The 19,880-nt window shown below is 48.9% G+C and overlaps 7 protein-coding genes across 7 annotated transcripts; 5 read left to right on the top strand and 2 right to left on the bottom strand.

The window, feature by feature from the left end:
• On the top strand, positions 1 to 749 carry Pdw03_0234 (uncharacterized protein; the record flags this gene model as incomplete). The annotated part of the gene is made up of 2 exons (XM_066099547.1): positions 1 to 307; positions 358 to 749. The coding sequence occupies 2 exons, from the start codon at positions 1 to 3 to the stop codon at positions 747 to 749; spliced, it is 699 nt and encodes a 232-aa protein (XP_065957274.1).
• A 410-nt stretch (positions 750 to 1,159) lies between these two features.
• Pdw03_0233 (Mannosyl-oligosaccharide glucosidase, putative) lies at positions 1,160 to 2,452 on the top strand (the record flags this gene model as incomplete). Its single annotated transcript, XM_066099546.1, has 3 exons — positions 1,160 to 1,199; positions 1,266 to 1,984; positions 2,045 to 2,452. 3 exons carry the CDS (start codon positions 1,160 to 1,162, stop codon positions 2,450 to 2,452), a joined length of 1,167 nt encoding a protein of 388 aa, XP_065957273.1.
• Positions 2,453 to 2,728: 276 nt separating this feature from the next.
• Positions 2,729 to 5,379, top strand: Pdw03_0232 (Mannosyl-oligosaccharide glucosidase, putative; the record flags this gene model as incomplete). Its single annotated transcript, XM_014681938.2, has 4 exons — positions 2,729 to 2,972; positions 3,033 to 4,095; positions 4,160 to 5,075; positions 5,131 to 5,379. The coding sequence occupies 4 exons, from the start codon at positions 2,729 to 2,731 to the stop codon at positions 5,377 to 5,379; spliced, it is 2,472 nt and encodes an 823-aa protein (XP_014537424.2).
• Positions 5,380 to 5,498: 119 nt separating this feature from the next.
• On the bottom strand, positions 5,499 to 6,315 carry Pdw03_0231 (Multiple myeloma tumor-associated protein 2-like protein; the record flags this gene model as incomplete). Its single annotated transcript, XM_014681937.1, has 3 exons — positions 5,499 to 5,915; positions 5,983 to 6,214; positions 6,278 to 6,315. The coding sequence occupies 3 exons, from the start codon at positions 6,313 to 6,315 to the stop codon at positions 5,499 to 5,501; spliced, it is 687 nt and encodes a 228-aa protein (XP_014537423.1).
• Positions 6,316 to 6,655: 340 nt separating this feature from the next.
• Pdw03_0230 (Ribonucleotide reductase, transcriptional regulator CRT10) lies at positions 6,656 to 9,069 on the top strand (the record flags this gene model as incomplete). The annotated part of the gene is made up of 5 exons (XM_014681936.1): positions 6,656 to 6,769; positions 6,824 to 6,831; positions 6,890 to 6,932; positions 7,005 to 8,325; positions 8,381 to 9,069. The coding sequence occupies 5 exons, from the start codon at positions 6,656 to 6,658 to the stop codon at positions 9,067 to 9,069; spliced, it is 2,175 nt and encodes a 724-aa protein (XP_014537422.1).
• A 3,180-nt stretch (positions 9,070 to 12,249) lies between these two features.
• Positions 12,250 to 14,247, bottom strand: Pdw03_0229 (RING finger protein; the record flags this gene model as incomplete). The annotated part of the gene is made up of 1 exon (XM_014681935.1): positions 12,250 to 14,247. The coding sequence occupies one exon, from the start codon at positions 14,245 to 14,247 to the stop codon at positions 12,250 to 12,252; it is 1,998 nt and encodes a 665-aa protein (XP_014537421.1).
• A 709-nt stretch (positions 14,248 to 14,956) lies between these two features.
• Pdw03_0228 (Pheromone-dependent cell cycle arrest protein Far11, putative) lies at positions 14,957 to 19,487 on the top strand (the record flags this gene model as incomplete). The annotated part of the gene is made up of 8 exons (XM_066099545.1): positions 14,957 to 15,004; positions 15,056 to 15,245; positions 15,305 to 15,752; positions 16,029 to 18,084; positions 18,137 to 18,249; positions 18,307 to 18,422; positions 18,478 to 18,607; positions 18,662 to 19,487. 8 exons carry the CDS (start codon positions 14,957 to 14,959, stop codon positions 19,485 to 19,487), a joined length of 3,927 nt encoding a protein of 1,308 aa, XP_065957272.1.
• Positions 19,488 to 19,880: the final 393 nt, after the last annotated feature.

Here is a 19,880-nt window from a genome sequence, read left to right as displayed (position 1 = left end):
ATGGCGGAGCCACCTGTAAAACGTGCTCGACGAGTTGACAGCTCGATCATGTGGGATTCGATCGATAAAAGGCCTCGAGCAGCAGAACAAGAGTCAGACCGCGACCGCAGACGTTCACCAGTTCCACGAGATGACCGACACGACGGCCGGTATCGCTCTCGCTCGCGAGAACGCAAGGATGGAAGGCGAGAACGGAGCTGGTCTCGAGATCGCCGCGACCGTGATCGACGAGATGGTGTCAGAGATGGCCGTGGGGCTCAGGATCGAAAGAGAAGCACCAGTCGTGAGCGCAACCAAGATAGACGAGGTTGGTGAAACGCCAAAACCGGATTTTGCCCTGCTAAAAAACTAATTCAGGATATCCACCCAAAAGCGTGAAGTTCCACGAACGTTCGCGCTCCCGATCTCCGCATCGCAATGGCACAATGGCCCGGTCGCCCCCTCAAGGCCCCAAGAGTGACCGAAAAGACCCTCGATCTCGAGATGATTGGCGGAAGGCAATTGGTGCTCACCCAGGACCGAATCGTCATGAGGATGAGATGGACGTAGACTTCAACGAAGATGCGGACGAAGACCAATTGGAAGCACAAATGCGAAAGACCATGGGTTTCAGCAGGTTCCGGACTACAAAGAACACCAAAATCCCCGGTAACAATATTTATGGTGTGCGGAAGGAGAAGAAGATCGAGTACCGACAGTACATGAACCGCCAAGGCGGTTTCAACCGGCCTCTCAGTCCCTCACGATAACTCGTCAAATCCTTACTACTCCTACGGTCTCACACCTCTTTTTTATTCAAATGCACTGGAAAATTTTCTGCCCTCTTTTGACACGACATGCATTTGTGGAGCATTGTTTTGTTGGATTGATATTTTACCTTGCCATTCAACGGCCCAAGCCTTTGTGCGCTACCATTAGTTCAAATATTAGTGAACCCAAAAATCTCTACATGATTCATAGTCAAATCCGTAGAAATCCCGGTCTTGGTGGACTTGGTTGCGGATGCGACATGTGACTGGACATTACTACCTAGGAAGATCTCTGGTGACGTAGAATCTCTGTACACAAGCTTACCTGCAGCCCAAACCTATCAGTTACAACTCCCTACACGGTAGCTTCGTTACAATCACTAGCGCCCAAAATACCACCGAAATTCAAGATGTCAGCGACTGGAGGCCGGCGTGAGATTGTCATTGTTGGTAAGAATAGATTGTTTGCGTACCCCGTGCGCTGTGTTCGGAACTTGCTGACCAAAATACTCACAGGTGGTGGCATCATTGGATGCTGCTCTGCATACTACCTCACTAGACACCCACTTTATGACCCTGCCCGCCACAAAATTACACTTGTTGAGGCCTCTGAAATCGCCGGCGGGGCATCAGGAAAAGCGGGTGGTATGCTAGCGCAATGGGCTTTTCCGAGCAACCTCGTCGGTCTCAGCTATAAGCTGCACGCTGAACTTGCAGAAGAGCACGATGGGATCAACCGATGGGGATACAGAGAGGTCAATTGTGGCCAACTCGTCGTGAGGGGTCGTGCTCTTGCTGAGAACACTGTAGGGAAAGCTGGGGGTAGAAATACTGAATCCCTCCAGAAACGCAGTGCAGCGGCTATGTCTAAGCTGAGGTCTGCCAATATTCCTAAAGATTTGGATTGGATAGAGCCAGAGCTTCTGAGGGCCTATGAAAGTATGAGTGGACCTGGCGAAACCGCCCAAGTGCACCCATACCTCTTTACGACGTCCATTGCAAAGCTCGCCCAGGAGAAGGGCGCAAGCATCATTCTTGGACAGGTTACAGGTATTACTCGGTCTAAGAGCTCTGTCGAATCAGTGACATACACTAATAAAACATCTGGGGAAACGCAAATCATCCCCGCGACCGATGTACTCGTTGCTGCTGGTCCCTGGACGAATTCCATCCTCCCAGAGGTCCCAATCTCAGCCATGCGGGCGCACAGCGTGGTGATCCAGCCAAAGAAACCAGTCAGTGCATACTGCTTGTTTACAAACATCGAAATTCCGGCAGATTTTAATCCCGAAAAGAAGTCGCGTCCAACCGTGGCTGCACCAGAGATCTACGCGCGTCCTGATGCAACTGTCTATGCATGTGGCGATGGAGATAGAACAGTTCCACTACCAAAGACTACTGCAGATGTCGAGGTTGACCACGAACGCTGCCAGGAAATCATTGACCATGTGGGCAGTATTTCTGACGAGCTGCGCGATGGAGAGGTTCTCACTCGTCAGGCTTGCTATCTTCCAAACTGTGATTCTGGTGCTGGGCCACTAGTTGGCCTGACTGACGTGAAGGGACTGTATATTGCAGCTGGACATACCTGCTGGGGTATCCAGAATGCGCCGGGTACTGGGAAGCTTATGAGTGAATTTGTATTTGATGGCAAGGCGAAGAGCGCGAACATTGGATCGTTAGATCCACGCGAGTTCATGTGATTACATACTTGATACCACGGTGTCTATAGCAAGAAATTTCCGAAATTTTTTTGGACGTTGAACACAATTTTTTGAGACATAGTATGCTCGTGTACAGTTACATTGTCCACGAGAAGAGCTGTAAGCTGAAAATGAAAGGCAAGTGACGTCCGTGGGCTTTGTTCGGTACGCATATGAGGCTAGACTTGATTAAGCAGGCGGTAAGTGGATGTACATACATACACCTATAGCTTAATGCTGTGGAGAGGACAGCAGTCAATTGTCTGAGGCTACATAATGCGTCACCTCAGAATTTGTGCGTTATTGACGTCGCTACTTTGCGCAACTGGGATTGTTGCAAGCGATGACCCCAATGATTTGTCCATCTTAATACGAGAGGCTGGACGTGCCAGTAACGAGTCCCTGCTGTGGGGTCCCTACAAGTCGAATCTCTACTTTGGAGTGCGTCCTCGCATTCCAAAGAGTCTCACAGCTGGATTGATCTGGGGAAAGGTTGACGACTACGCTGGCGCTCAGCAAAGTATGTGATTCTTGTTATCCCGGTTGCACTGGTGAACTATGAAGCTAACATCTACCGAAGACTTCAGACACACTTGCGAACAAAATGAAGGAATGGCTGGGTATGGATGGGACGAGTATGATATTCGGAAGGGTGGACGCGAAACCATTCATGATGCTGGGAATAGCTTGGACTTGACAATCGATTTCATAAAAGTTCCCGGTGGCCAGCACGGAGGTAGCTGGGGATTCCGAGTCAAAGGCACGCCCACAGAGGGCGCAGATCCTTACCAGCCGATCTCGATGATCTTTTATTCCACTCTCGAGGGATTCGGCCACCTGGGAACCGATTCTTCATCCTCTGATTCCACTGGCGTGGAAGGCAATGTCAAACTTGAGGGATACTCCACAGAACTTGGTGATTTTACTATCGATGTCACCACTGGACCGGAAACCAACTCGTACCCCCGTTACAACCATCCTAGCTCCACAGACAAGCCATTGGATCGCAGCATTGTGGCTAGCGTGGCCTTCCCAGAGGAGCAGCTTTGGCAAGCAAAGGGAATCTTCTTCGCCCAAATGAAGGCGGGGGTTGATCAAGCCCTTGAAGAGTATGGAAAAGAGAACGTCCCCCCCCCAGCCCAGCTTTTTACTATCAATCACAAACCTGGCCAGGGCAATGCTCATCTTGTGCAGAAAGTTTTCGCTGGTGCATTCGAATATGATGTCCTGTTCTCCTCTGGCTCTGCTCCAGAACCCTTGACTTCGGAAACCCTCACTAAGGAAATTGATGATGCTTCGGCTTCATTTTCGGAAACTTTTGAGCAGCTTCTCCCGCCACAGGCGCCATTTGACTCGCCGAAGTACTTGAGCTTCTCCAAGGCAATGTTGTCTAACCTTATTGGTGGCATCGGGTTCTTCCACGGTGATGACGTCGTGGATCGGTCCGCAAACCCTGCGTATGAAGAGGAGAATGAAGGCTTCTGGGAAGAGACCGCCGAGGCCAGGGCTGCCGTTCAGCCTGTTATGGAAGGCCCGAAGGAACTTTTCACTTGTGTTCCCTCCCGGCCGTTCTTTCCTAGAGGATTCCTTTGGGATGAAGGTTTCCATTTGATGCCCGTGATCGAATACGATACCGATCTTGCGTACGTTCACACCTACTTTCGTTCACTTGCTGGTTTTGGTTGATTGGAATACTGACTTTAAAAGGCTCGAAATTATCAAAAGTTGGTTCCACCTGATGGACGAGGATGGGTGGATTGCCCGTGAACAAATTCTCGGTCAAGAGGCACGCAGCAAGGTTCCCCCGGAGTTTACAATCCAATATCCCCATTACGCAAACCCGCCTACTCTATTCATGGCCCTGGAAGCATTCATGGATAAAGTCAAGACCAGCAGCAACAAGAGCACCGATTTCGCATCCCTGGACAGCCAAGATGCGACTGCGACCCTGCGCTCTGCCACTGTCCGACAGCCGGAACTGTCTGAAGCCTATCTTCGATCATTCTACCCGCTCTTGAAGAAGCACTACAACTGGTACAGAAACACCCAGCGCGGTGACATCACGTCGTATGACCGTGAAGCGTTCTCGACCAAGGAAGGTTACCGCTGGCGCGGACGTTCTGTGCAGCATATCCTCACTTCTGGCATCGATGACTACCCCAGAGCTCAGCCGCCGCACCCCGGTGAGCTGCACGTCGATCTGATCAGTTGGATGGGAATGATGACTCGCGCTATGCGTCGCATTGCCGAGAACCTCGGTGAGGACGAAGATGCCGAGCAATTCGCCTACTACGAGACCGCTATTACTCGTAATATTGATGATTTGCATTGGGACGAGAAGGAGCAAACCTTCTGCGATGCGACTATCGATGAATATGAAGAGAGTGTCCATGTCTGTCACAAGGGCTACATCTCCATTTTCCCATTCCTGACTGGTATGCTGGGTCCTGACAGCCCGCGCCTTAAAGCTGTGTTGGACTTGATTGGCAATCCCGAGGAGCTGTGGAGTGACTACGGTATCCGCAGTTTGAGCAAGAAGGATGAGTTCTACGAGACCGATGAGAACTATTGGAGAAGCCCTATCTGGATTAACATCAACTACTTGGTGTTGAAGAATCTCTATGTAAGTGCTTCCATCTTTTGATTAGATTGCGCAAGATTTAACGGAACCTTCACAGAACACTGCAATAGTTTCTGGACCTCACCAGGAACAGGCACGGGAGATGTACTCCGACTTGCGGAAGAATTTGGTCGATAATGTCTTCCGCGAGTGGAAGAAGACTGGGTTCGCTTGGGAACAGTACAACCCTGACTCAGGCAGTGGCCAGCGGACACAGCACTTTACCGGCTGGACCAGTATGGTGGTGAATATGATGTCCATGCCTGATTTGGCCGGATTAGAAAAAACCATTCATGACGAGTTGTAAGCTATTGAACCTCGATGTGAAAAAGTTCGTCACGTAGATTAGATAGTGGTCTTTCTGATAGTGGTGCGAAATCATTAATCCGAGATTTGAATCGATTCCTCCAACGCCAAGCTAATTTATCAATTCATATCTCTGGTTTGTAGCTCAGTGGCGGCGGTCATGGTCATCTCGGTCTCGTCTGCGTTCGGGGTGTCGCCGACGTTCAGCCGGCGAGTAGCTGCGCTCCATCCGGCGTCGTTTCTGGTGTTCCTCATCTTTGCGATTAGGTCTACTCCTAGAACGGGAGACTGAGCGTCGTCTGTAGTGATCTCGACCACGAGATCGTGAGCGGGATCTGTGACGATGGCTGCGGTGATGGCGCTCTCGGTCTTCATGGTGTCTGCGATGTCTCCGGTCCTTTTCACGTGTAGGATCGTCGCCTCGGTCATGTCGCCTTTCCCGCCGCGGGCTTCGGGTTCGCTCGCGTCTGTGTCGGTGACTTGAACGGTGGTCTTTTTCTCTTGTTCCAGCATCTGGCATCTCTTCTTCTTTTGGCACTAAGTTGGCACTACTGGGACCTCCTAAAGGAACCATATTGGCATTTTGAGATGCTTTTGGGGGTACTGGGAGGCCCAGAGCGACGGCCATTGCTTCCTCCTCGGCCTCCTTCACACGTTGAAGTTCCTCTCGCTCTTTGCGGGTTCGTTCTTCTTCATCTTCGTCACCCTTGGCATACCAGCTGAGATCACGATTCTGTTGCCATCTGCCAACTGGGGCCATCACGGAGTGGCCTAGGTAGTTCTCGCGATGGGCGGAACTTTGGACGTCGGACCACTTGAACTCATTGCGGCCGCCGCTGAGACAAAAATCAGCGAGCTTGGACATATATAGAACGATGATAACCAGTAATTCAACTTACCGGCTGCCTTCTTTGCGTACACCAGCAACCAAATCCATCATGCAATAGAAAAGCGTTCAGAAATCCTAAGTTGTAAGAAGAAGGAAGACTAAGCCCTCGAAGCTCTAGGTTCGCACTTAGTGGTGGTCCGTGCGTAGGCGGTCAGTCATTCCATCACCGGATGATTGCATCTCCCCGCAGCCATGGAAGTGTTCGCGACCAGCTTGACCATGATCTGTTTACAAAGTTCCCGCCCTTCTGTCTCTTGTGGCTTGGACTTTCCACCCTTTGAAATGACATATCAAGCTTCATCTATTACTATTCACAACTCTCTGCTCAGACCCAAGAAAGTCTTCTTTGCGCTTCGCCAGTGGAAACAAGCACCCTTGTCCTACGGCAATGTCTTCTCGTCCTCCTCTCGCTAAGGAGACTGGCCTGATGGATGCTGAGAGAGAGCCTTCACGATATCGACCTCAGGTACACAGCTTGAATGTTGAAACAGAAGAGGAGCGGGTATGTTTGTCTTCAGGTTACCTCACGTGAGAACTATAAACTGACTTGCGCTAGTTTCCTAGGTGGGTATTTGCGCTTGTACTACCCAATTCATTGACACTGACTATCTTTGGGCTATAGTGATGTTTCTAAACCAACTGCGTCTGCTTGGAGGTGTAACTTGGTGAGTACCTGCTGAACTAGTTGCCGTTTTGACCGGATAATTTTTCCTCGGTTCTGACCTTTATCTTGAAAGGCGGCCCTCTCACAGCGTCGAAATTTACTCTTTACAGCTCAAGTTGACAACATTTACGTATGGATTCCCAGTGGACCCCGCCAGCTCCTTGGCTCCCAACCTGAAATGATCATCCGCCCAGTGATGAAGGAACCCAATGCGCCTGGATACATCGATCGTTCTAGACCTCATACAATCAATCACATAATTGTGGATGATTTGGGGGTTGATGAGGTTTTGCTGTTAGCGACAGACTCTGGAAACGTCACTGGCTACAATGTTGAGGCCATTTTCTCAGCAATCAACAGGAGTGCTAAACATGGAGGCAATCGACCATTCGATGCGCATGAAGTAAAATCTTTCTTTGCTGAACATGTTCAATTAAGTGCCTGGGGCTTGGCCACTCACAAATTTGCTCGGATGATTGCTGTGAGCTCGAATACGGGCGTCATCACAGTCTTTGCTTTCGCGTTAGTGGATGTTGTGTCTGAGAGTGACGGTACCAGTCTCAGTTCCTCTAAGACCTCAAGCGTGGCAGGCTCTGATGTATTGGAAAACACGTGGGTATCAATAGACAGTGCGCCCTCGATGGAAGTGCTGAAGAAGGACATGCCCCATCATCGAACACGCAACCTGCGGCTCAGCTATAGGGGTCATTTCGACAACATCCCATGCGTGTCTTTTGCCAACTTTGAACTGGACCCTAACGGTCTATGGATGGTCAGCACGGATATCCTCAACCGAGTCTTTGTATGGAGAGTCTGGGACAGCCTGACTCCTGTCAACACCTCCAGTTACGATTGTCCAAGGAGTGGCCAAGAGCAAAGGGGATGGTTTGTCTTGCCTTTGAATCCTCGTCAAGTCCAGCAACACCGTTTCAAGTTTGATGCCTGTGGATGCGAACCAAAGCCAAGGATGATAAATGGTCGGATGATTTTTGACGTGTCACGTGCGGCTGATTATGTCGAGACCAGATCGATCGTCGCTTCTGAGGGAGTTGCTATTGAAGAACGCGCAACAAACTCGAGGCTATTTCTACCAGACGAGATTTTCCCCCTTGGCAATGGCGTTCATATTGAATCACGACCTCAATCATCAATCACACCACATAATCACACCATCTCAGAAGGCGCAGAAACTGCTTCTCCTATAACCATTCGTGACTGCTTTGTTATCAGCACCGATTCACCACAAGATCGTGAGGTAAATCATGAGGTGACTCCACATCGTCAATCAATCCGCGTGAGACGTGGTATTGCCAATTTGATCGAAGAAGAAAATGAACAGTGGGGCACGGATCGTGCTGTCGACGTGGATATCTTGAGGGGATTTGTACGCCATCGTAAGTGAGCGATGTGATTCGATATATTGGATTAGTACACTAACCTCAAGGTCAGCTTGTAACCCTCGGTTTTTCCCTATTCTTCACTTCTCCGGAGATAACATCACTTTAGATCCTTATCCATTGGACCATGGATTGCGGACGCTCTGTCGGTCTCCACTAGAATCAATGGTAGGAGATACCATGTTCTCTTCCTGTGATCGCTTAAATTTGGTCAAATACCTCCCCGAACTTGGGATGGTAATTGCCGCCTCCCAGGCCGGTGGAGTTGCCATCATCACTCTTACATGGCAGGAGGAAATTGGACATACCTTTCGCCTAGACTGGCTTCTTCCTTTCCCCAACCAGGATAGGGACGATGAATGCCCGACGCCACCGTTTATGGGTATTGCTGCAAGCCCCATGCCTGGATTTGAGATACCACCGGATGTCCCATGTATTCCTCGGGGTGTTAACCCCAAAGATCGGTTGAGATTCAACCACCGTCTGCTCAACCCAGATATAGATGAGCCTGCAGCAAACTCGCCCGAATTCGGAGCTTCCAGTCTGTCTGAACCAGATTTTAGCTCTGGCTCCGAAGACCCAAATCTCACAATTCCTGAAACCCACGCCTATGCGTCGGACATCTACCAACCTCATGAGACCTGGCATGGTTACCACCCTTCCCGGCATTACAGATTGATTTTACTATTCTGCGATCTCACGGTCATGAGCTATGAGTTCTGGCACGACTGGAGAGGTTGATCACAAATACCAAATACGGTCGCGCTTTTTGAATCATGGGTGCAAGAGGCATGTTCAAACGAACAGACCTACCCGTGCTAGTTAGTATCTAATTGTAAAAATGCGTCTCAAATCAACTTGATTAAGCAACACAAAACATCTATCCCATTACTACAAATTGAATTTAGTAGACTCAGTCGGTAAATATCATGATGGATTTAGTCATCGTCCAATGTGACTAATATGTACAGCAGTGACTTGAGGCTTTAACTGAGCACAGCAGATTTTGGAGTCTATCGCGCGAGCCCAAATACTTGCCTGCAGATAAGCTTTCACATACAGATCTAGCAAGATCATATCTAGAAGAAGTAAAACAATAAGTGTCACCAAAGATATAGGCTATATTCGAACATCTTAGCAAGGCTTAATTTATTCGTGCACTAGTAGTAAACCTGCCTTGAGGCACTGATTCAAACCTTCTCTTTAAAAGTCCTTTCAATGGTCAATTTTGACACTCTTCTCAACTCTTTATTGCTCTTTCTGGCACCGTTCTCATCATGTAAATTAAACAGAAGCAATGCGGCAAGAAGGGCAATAACTCAATTGTATGGGGTTGGCGCTAAAGCCTGCCGTGACCGCGGTGATCCTGATTGGTTATATGCAAAATAAGCTTAAATGCGACGTTTAGTCACCTGAGACCTTTTTTCTTCCAAGGTTTTTTCAGGGTCTGTATTTCGATATAAACCTTGAATGTTGGAAGATGATTTCCCTAAGCCTTCATGCACAGCCTTCGCCCCCCTGTTCTGTATCGTTTATCTCTTGCGAACTCGAAGCCACAGTCAAAATATCACTGAGCCCAGTGACAACTTCAGGCCGTCTGATAACAACCAGTAAAGATGGGCTTGAAATCGTAGAAGTCACCACTTGTCTACCAGCACAATGCATGAGTTCTATTAGATAAGGAGCCGACTCCTCTATCCTATGAAGTCTGTTCCCCATGTCCCAATACCGAATGACCTCGACAATGCACTTTACAAGTTACCTGAACCCTGTGGTCTGGACATAGGTTACGACTAGAACTAAGTCGTCTCATGTGAATGTTCGGTCGAACGAAAGTCGAGTTTCTCCAGCAATGCGTCTTCCGATCCAAATCCGAGGAATTTTTCACCTGCAGTCCCATACTACATGCCTCTATGTTTGGTGTGGGGTTTTCGGAGTGGAAAGTGAGGGATAAGCGGTCAGTCAAAATGGGTCACTCATTTACGATTCATCTATTATGATGTACGGAGTACTAGTTAGCTAAATGAGGTTATTGGCTTCCACTTATCGGCCACTGGCTCACCTTGGCACTGGCCTTGGCATTGACATCGGAAGACATTTGCATGATATTATAAACCTACGGCATGTATTTAGTTGAGCCCCTGCTTTTATTTAGACTGTTACGACCTTAACACCTTATGTCTCCGTTCTTGACGACATATCCGCAGCTTGGAAAATTCGAGGCTTCTTGCCTAAATGACAAATTTTCGGGCGAGGAATCATCACCGAAGAACTCTTAAAATCTTCATTGATGATGGAAAACCAAATGCCTTGCCAAACAGACAGGACGAAGATCAGATATTAGGGGAGTTGTAGGCGGTAATCCATGGTCAACTGATGCCTACTGCGTGGAAGACTACCTCGCAGAATGCCGGTGCTTGTCCTGTTATCCTGTAAGGTGACTCAATTCCTCATTTAAGAAAACGGCACTAACCAGGCTACCAACTGCAGAAAGATGGAATTCTTGTGTGCCAATGAGGTTGCTCAGATACCTGGGATCAGAGACTATGTCATTATGACTGACGTAGACTCCACCAACACACACGCATGCTGGAGGGAGAAGCCAATTTCCCTTGTGAATACTAATGAGTAGGGCTTTTTCAATATAGACCACTTCACACCACTACCCAGTGTAGATAGCAGCAACGTCTTTGGAGTTAAAAATGGGAAGGTATCCCCATTTATAAAGTTGTTGCAAGTGCAATGACCGAAATTGAGAACGCAGGCCACAAAAACGGCGGGTACGGATGAAATTGAACGATCAATGTGGGAAACGAACCCGTAATCCTGGCTTCTTTGATGTCACTGTGTATGAGGGCCTGAAGCAAGCTATTGTTTCAATCACTACGCAAAGTTTCCATCTCAGCCTTGCGACTCACCTGGGAACTTCAACAACGCAGGAACTAATGTCCAGTCTGTCTTTACCTTTCCAAATATGAGACCAGGTATCAATCCTGTGTAGCGTTTGAATAAGGAATGCACTACCGCTATTGGCGATACATCTGTTTGCGATACGTTCGGTAAGCGGTTGCACCAAAGTTGGATTTAAATGCAGGCTTACAGCATGATCACGGAGAGTAGGGAATAGCTTTATATCCAACTAGAGAGGGATTCCTCGGACTACCTAGGTAGTAAAGACAGTTTCTTCTTAAATTTGAGGTGGTATTCATAAGTAAAATGTCGTTTTATACTATGCGTGATGCAAAGCTGATTTACGCTGTTAAATCATTGTGAAATCACTAAGAAGGACAGTAAATCCATAGGCCATATTTTACATTCAAAAGCATATTAGAACAGTTGGCCGCTTATACTGCATTGCGTCTGTAAGGCATCTATTTGGGCTCAAATGATATACGGAGGTTATATGTAGGATTAAACCAAAATTTTAGGCTTGCACTTTTCAGATGCTTTTTTAAAGCTCATCTTGGTTGACAAAGCGGCAAAACGCAGTTTCCATGCAATAATTCTCTTTACATATTCAGGAAAGAAAATGGAATGACGAACCTTGATTTCATCATGAATCTATCAAATCAAAAAGGTGAATATCAAATAGAAGAGGCGCTAGCAACACACGCTATATGAATGGGTAAGTATGTATGAATATTGCCTACGCTTTGCCAGAGAAGAAAGACCCAGGAAACGAAAGTCAAAAGCAATTGGGAACAAAAGAAAAAAAAAAGCCGAAAACGCAGGAGGGAAACAAAACGTGGTGGGATAGAAGACAAGGGAGAAATTTATAAAAGACAAAAATCAGGAAATAAAGAAAGGCAAAAAAAGAAAACATGAATTCGTTGTATGCATCAATGTCGTTGAGACGCGTTTTGAATGGGAAGAAAATCTTGTGTGCGGTTGAGTGTTGAGTTGGACAAATAAAACCTCGATCTAGAAGTCGTCATCCATCTCATCACTATCCCATTCGTCTTCACGGTCGTTCTGTACTAGGCCCAAAAATCGCTGAAGACCAGGATGTGCCTGTGCTCTACCTGGTCGGATTGCAATAGCCTCCCATCGGATGGGGCCCTCTTCGTCTGCCAATGGTTCTTCGGGAATCTCCGCCCACTGAACAGGACGTCTGGGATCACCTGCTTGCGGGGGGAGACGTTGGGGAGGGGCTTCTGCCCATCGAACAGGGCGTCTAGCCTGTCGCCTCGCATTTCGGTTTCGTACCTCGGCCATGGCGCGAGCTTGGGCTTGACGTTCAGCGGCAGCTGCGCGGACAGCTGCGTGATCACGCTGGTCAGGTCTGCCACCACCACGGTTGACTTGAGGTGGAACAGGGGCGGGAGGAGGAGGGTGTCGGTGGAGGCCATCTTCATCAATATCAAAGTCAAATGCGGGACGGTCGTCATCACTTTCCTCGGTTTCTTCGTGAATGGCTATCAATGCCGGGTCATCGTCAAAGTCTAGAAGTGCGTCTGGGATGCGGTGGAGTGCTTCGGCTCCATCAGGGTTGATGCCATCACCACCTTCTAAATCCCAAAGACGATTGAAGCATTCGCCTTTCTCGTCGTTGAAATGCCTATATGGGTTGTCTGCACACAGCCAGGCCGAGCAAAGGTAGCAGAAGTGCGTGTCACACTGGAAACAGCGCATGTGATTGCATCCCATTTGCTTTTGGCAGGGCACGTTGCAAGTAGGGCAAGGGGTAGTGTACAGACGCAAGTACTCTTCGGTTGCCTTTTCCTCCTCCGTTGGCTCGCCTTCGCGGCGTGGAAAACAGCGTACCAACTCGCCATGCCAGCCTTTCTTGCAGACGCAGCAAAATGCATAGTTACAGTCTTCGCAGATAGAAACACGTTCCGCCATGGGAGGAAGCTCTCCATCGTGCACTTCGCTGCGGGACTCGGATCCATCTTCTTCATCCGAACTGTCCGAGCTATCCAAGTCATCCAACGTGAGATCTTCTAGCTTGGGGTGTCGCTTAGATCGTGCAGCTCCCTGGCACCATTGCCGTGGACAGTAGACTGTGGTCTTGTCGGCTTCAATCTTTTTCTTTCTCTTGAGAAATACATATCGTTGCACCATTTCAGTGGTCAGAGGAATTTGAAGTAACTCGCTTGGTCCCAGGGTGCGATCACGCTTCTTGCGGGGCGGGGTCTGGCTGTCGCGTGGTGTAGCTGCAGGTCGCTTATTGTGCTCGCAACCCGGCGCCATGCATTTCACATTGTCAACATCACCCTCAGTAATACAGGAGTTGTAGAAATCCTGCAAGCATTTGATGCAGAATACGTGGGAGCAGCGAAGTAATCGATAGCAAACGGTGCCCTTCTTGGGTTCAAGGCATACCCCACATTCAAAAGTCCCCTGTTCAAACTTTCCCCGCTCGGCCTTTTTGTTATAGTCCAGTAGTCTGATCTTCAAGTCCCGCGACAAACATACTTCTCCAGACGAATCTTGAATATTGAAAGTTGCTTCTGCAAGCTGCTGGAGGTGGTCGATGTAGGTAAAGACGACCAGATCCTTTCCACATTCTTCCCAGAGTCGGTGGCAATCGTTGGTTAATCGATCGATGACCAAGAGTGGTAACCATGAGGGGTTTGTTTTCAGATGAACGATAGGCGGTTTTTCGGTTGGATAGCCCTCTGGCAACTCAATCTCGAGATTAAGCGGAGGCAAGTGCGAGAGAAGATGGACATCTTTAATGGGCGGCTGTTCAAGTTCTCCCTTAGACTCGTCTACTGATGTTGGAGGCGTGATAGCAGCAGCAGCGACATCGAGCGGTTGCTGAAAATATATTGAGGTTGGGGCAGAAGGTGCGACTGGAAGATCGAGAACGGCTTTGAACGGAGATGAGGGATCGATTTGTATTTCCGGAAAGATCGCAGCAATCGATGAAAGCTCGACCGAGCGGTCATCCTCCGGGAAGTTGAGTTCGGTCATGGCGGGATGAATCCGAGTGCGATCACTTGTGAAGATTTCTCAGGTGGGGGTGGTTATATTTGCCTCCGATATGATTCCAGTGGATCGCAGTTTGGGGACGAGTTTGTCTCCTGCATAAAAATCCTAGCAACGCTAGCTCATGACTGTCGTAAAAAAACCCCCCTCGAAAGGTAATAATGATGACCGATCCCAAGTGAACTGTCACTAAGGACGATCGGGCACGAAAGGGGGGGTTCTATCCTGCAGGAAGATCACTTCGAATCAGCGTTGCGACTGAGCCCCGGGTAAAAGATTTAGACCAACCAAATATGAAGATGTTCCGAGTATTCCTTCTATGGGCCAATGTTCGGCTGAAAGTCGGGAGGGGTCCAAAAGATGATGCAATAGAGAGTCTGGAGTTTGGAGAGAAAACAGCGGCGTCATTGTTTGAAAGTGAGGTAGTATACGAGGAAGACAGAAGAAAGGAAAAAAAACGAAAGAGAGAAGCCAAATATCAAGATCCCGAAAAAAATGGCAAATCCCCTCGGGTGCCTAAAAATGGAGGAAACGACTTGAAAGTTGAGAGGTCCCCGCTGCCCAACATCCTTATCGCCGATAAGAGAAAGGTCTTGGCATTGGTCTTGGCCCGGATGTCCCTGAAAAAGGGAATCTCCAAGTTTAGAGGACATTTGGATCTTTTGACTTCCCTTGTTCACTCCCTTCATCCATTATGGGAGACACTCCGCTGGCGTCGTTGTCTCTGACTCATGTTCACTACGTCAGTCACATCATGATGTTGTTGTTGTACTTCCCACTAACTTGATTCCAGAACCCCGAGGACCAACTGTCCTTTGCCTCAGCATGGCTGGCCCTGATCCCACAGGCACTATGTGTTTCTTATGCAACCTTGGTCTGGTCAACAAGGGAGGTGGAAGTCATTTTGATGTTTGTAGGACAGCTGGGCTGTGAAGCAGTGAACTTTGTCCTCAAACGTTTGATCAAGGAAGAGCGACCGAAGGGTAAGTTATCGATGTCGATGGTCTCGTGGGTACTTTCCCAGACTGACACTTGTACACAGAAATGTTTGGCAAGGGATATGGAATGCCATCTTCACACGCCCAATTCATGACCTTTTTCTCCGTCTACCTTACCTTCTTCCTTCTCTTCCGTCACAGCCAAGCTTCCGCCAGCTCCTACCCCAATGTCGCCGTTCTTCTACGAGTCCTGGTCATGCTGGCTCTTTGCATTGGGGCTGCCTGTGTCGCCGCCAGCCGGGTCTACCTAAACTACCACACCTCGAGACAAGTCCTTGCTGGCTGTGCCGCTGGATTCGTATGTGCTTGTGGCTGGTTCGTGGTCACCAGCCTGCTCCGAAGCTCTGGCTTAATTGAATGGGCCATGGAGACTACTGTATCTCGCTTGGTCAGAATCCGTGATCTGGTCGTAAGTGAAGACTTGGCTGAGGCTGGCTGGCAACGTTGGGAGTCTCAGAGGTTGAAGCGTCGCAGTCTTCGTAAAAAGTCGAAGTAAGGGATGTTTCATTTCAATATATATCTACCATAGTAGCGAGCGAAAACCTGTTGATAAACTGCTTGACATCGATTCTACTCAATCTCTTCCCACTCAAATCATTGTCACAAATCTCGAAATCAGCACACGCTTGTAGTCTAGTCACGTGCCAGATGGCCTCCCGCATCAACACCGCAGCTACCAACAACCCCTTGTACACTGCGAATACTTACAAAATGCGTAGTGGTCCATTTGCTTGAGTCTCTATCCGAATTCTTGCTCCTTTATTTTAGCTTTTTTGCCTCATGTATGGAGCGTTGGTACTCTGGTGATCCACCGAACAACTTTCAGCCAGGAACACAACAATTCAACAAGTCCAAGTCCCCTGTGATGGACGTGCCTTCAGATTCACCCGAAGTCATTATGCAGGAGCATCATATTGTGAGGGCGGATGAGGTCGACCAAACAGGGACCGATATCTCGCCAGTTTCAGATGACCAACTCATGGAGGAGGTGGCTGAAGGGCTCCGCCAGGAACAGGCCGAACAGGCCGCGCCCACTCATGAGACGGCGCCCTCTGCGCCCGAAAAATTTATGAAACGACCGGAGCTTCGTCATGAAGGCTCTGCTCCACCTCCTCCGATGCAACCGCCCCCTGCAGCTCCCATCCAGGAGAATACGGATCGAGGTGCGAGCTCTCTGAGCTTGTCAGAGTTGCGGAAGCTTGTGGGTGAAATGCCCAAGATTGAGCAACCAGCCTATGCGTTTGAATATGCCGACGCCCAGTCTTTTCCCGATGAGCTCGATGAGTGGTTCCAATATAATGCCTTTGATCGTGTCATGTTGATGGGCACGAAAGCGACTTTCAACAAGAAGTGGCTCACTTTTTACCAGCGACGCCAGCGAGACATGCCCGGGGCATCGTGGCTTGACACGTCCAGGGATTTACGTCGCTCATTTGTTGCTCGAATACTTGAGGACCTGCAGCTTGCTGAAGCCCCCGCGCGATTGGAAGCCCTAGAAACTATTTGCTATGTTGTCACTGGCGTATGGGGTCTCAGCGGTGGGAGAGTGGCGCCCGACTATCCTTCCGATGGAAATTCTAAGTCAACAGCCGAAACATCACTGTTTAAGTCATTGCAGATTCAGTGCATCGAGGAGAATGTTTCCCTTCTTCAGGAATGTTCGGGCGTTACCGCCTTGATACAGTACATGTGCCGCCTTTTTGACAAGACCCGCTCAGCGTTCGGATCGGACTCCGGTGACATTGATTACGAGCGAATTAACCCTGGTGATATTGCGGCACCAGAGCGTGAGGCCAACCTGGTCCTTACAAGCTTGTACTTTGCCGTGGAAGTGGGTCGCAGGCAACAGGCGCGCGACCCTCAATGCAGCTCGGTCCGGGATGCACTGGCAAACTCAAATCCTAGTTTGTTGGTCTCCATTGTTGAAATCATCGCTCGACTACGCTGGGACGAATCTGCCAATATCCCGCTGACCCGGATCCTTCTGTTGTTATGGAAGTCGCTGCTTCTCGTCTTTGGCGGAACCGATGATTTAAAACGTGCAAAGGAGGTATTAGAGCCTTCTGTTTTCTCTGAAAAGGATGATTCCAAACGCAGGACACCATTTCTACACGCCTCCCCTCTGGACTACCATCTCTTCCGCCAGGAAATCACTTCCAAATACCCAGCTTACAACCCTCCGCCCCTCGTTGTTCCACTGGAATTGGAAAACAATTCCATTCTACCCCCTCTTCCACACAATACAGCTAAATTCAACTCATCCAGTGGTATCTTCTGTGGTGTTTCCCCCTCGATTTCCGGTGGAAACGGCTCTATCCTTCAACAGGCCGTTCATATTGCAACCCCGGCCCCTTCTCCCCCGCCATCCCCCGCCGGTCCAGGAGGGAAATCTGGGAAGAAACAGAACTATCAGACCAACCAAAATTTCCCTTTCATGTACCCTCCCCTAGATGATTCTAGCAACCGTATTGGCGGGAAGGGCACAACAGAACGCCAGGACGCCCTGGTTGGAAAGAAATGGGAAGGCAGTGATGTACCTGCGTCCATTATTGAAGCCGGAAAACTATTTTCAACCCATGTGAAAATGACTCGTGCGATGCGACAGCTTTGGCAGGAGCGTGAGCATTTTATGCAGTACGACCGTGGCTGGAACTCTGAGGACGCTGCTCACTTCCCTGATAACATCTCGGATGATTTACCGGATGATTTTGAACATCTAGATCTGTCGGGTGACGAGAAGGCCGAACCTAAGCCCAAAGTAGTGGAGAAAGAAACAGATGATCCTGATATCCAGCGGCGTCTGGATGCGGTTGACTCGTTTTATGTGAGTGCACGCTTTCGAGACCCAACTTCGACATTGGCTAACTGTTTACCAGACCAGCACTTTATCTCATCTTCAGTCCATCACTATCGTATTCTTAAAAATCATTCTGACAAATGTCAGCGCAGTGGTCAACCAGGCTACTAGCCAGACTACGCAGGGCATGAGGTGAGCCCAAACACTGGGGGAAAAAAAACAAGGAGTCCGTTCTAACACAGGTTTTAGTGACAATCTTTCCGATGCATCTATCGATGAGCTAGACAATGTTCGACTCCGCGAGATCACCGGGAAAGCCGTGTCTGGAACTCTGTTGCTTCTCCTGAAGTGGTTCAAACGATCTCGTAAGTCTGCATTACAATTCCTTTTTTCCGAATTGCGGTGTGCTAATCAATCAAGATATTTTGAAATTTGAATACATGACACAGCTGTTACTTGACTCCAACTACATCCCCTTGATCCTCAAAATGTTCGCTCACCAAGACATTGACCAAACGGTGGCACATAAGAATGACCGCGAAGACTTATCGTATGTTGCTCGACTTCGTTCTCTAAACTAGCTCACCACTAACACAATACATAGCTTCTTCCACTTCTGTCAAAGCAACACCGACTTCCCCCGGGAAACCGAAGAAGGCTCCTGCGGTGACACTGAAAGCGAAGATGAAGCCATGCCACGCCCAATTTCGCGCCACCGCTCAGATCCAACGGCAAACGGCAGTATGCCAGGTCTCTCCGAAGAGGAAGCGCTAACGGATCTCATCAACGGACCAGCACGCCCCGAAGTTGACGAACTAGGCTACCCAACCGCCCCCCTCCCCAAAGAACCAGTCAAAGTATTCTCCTTTCGCAACTTCTTCTCCGCCATCAACTATCTACACGTCATGCAAAAGATCACGCGCAACAAAGCCCACCGTTGCCTCCTACTAGTGCAGTACAAATCAAGCAACATCCTCCGCAAGGGCCTCAAGATACCAGACCCACACCTCCGCTTCTACACCCTCAAACTCTTCAAATCCCAAGTCCCCTACTGCGGCCGCAAATGGCGCCAAAGTAACATGCGCGTCATCACTGCTATCTACCTGTACTGCCGCCCCGAGCTGCGCGATGACTGGCTCGCTGGCTCTGACGTCGATGCCGAGGTCGAAGAGGCCTTGCCGTTGGAACAGGCGCTTCGTGGTCTTACGCATTGGTGGCATCTGCGCCAGTACAGGGATGTCATGGGCGGTGATGAGGGTGCGTCTCTGATGGAGGAAGAGCGTGATTTCTTTGTTCGAGAACTTGAGTCTATGGGCTGGGGTGCTGCTGAGGAGATACCCAGTGGGACTTGTGAGGAGGAAGTCAGTGCTCCTGTGTCGCAGGGAAATGAATGGGATGGTGTGCCGCCGCCTATGGAGGGGTGGTCGTAAGATCTCTCTCTTGTGAGGCAATGAGATCAATGAAGATACTTTCTATACCCGCTGTGGTTTTTCTGTTCGGTTTTGGTTATGTAGTCAATTTTATGCAGTTTTTTGGTTCATTTTCGGTTTTAATTTTTGAGTCTACTTTCTCTCTGTATAGTTTATCTTGTGGAATTCGGGCATCACTAATTCCTGGTGTTCCTGCTATCTTTGAGGCTCTTCTTGTCATTTTATCCGCCCTTCGAAGGTTTTCTGATGTAGATGTTTGAGCTCTAGGGGGGAACTGACATTTGGTCTACGTATAGTTAAGGCCTTTGATTCACGACAGGAGAAATGAAAGGAAACGTCAGTCTCGCCAAAGAGCCATATCTTCAAATCCCGAAATGACGAATAACTCGGCTG

Source organism: Penicillium digitatum, chromosome 4, assembly GCF_016767815.1.
Source record: "Penicillium digitatum chromosome 4, complete sequence".
NCBI lineage: Eukaryota > Fungi > Ascomycota > Eurotiomycetes > Eurotiales > Aspergillaceae > Penicillium > Penicillium digitatum.
The sequence above is the reverse complement of the archived record's forward strand: the minus strand, read 5'-3'. Positions and strand labels throughout refer to the sequence as shown.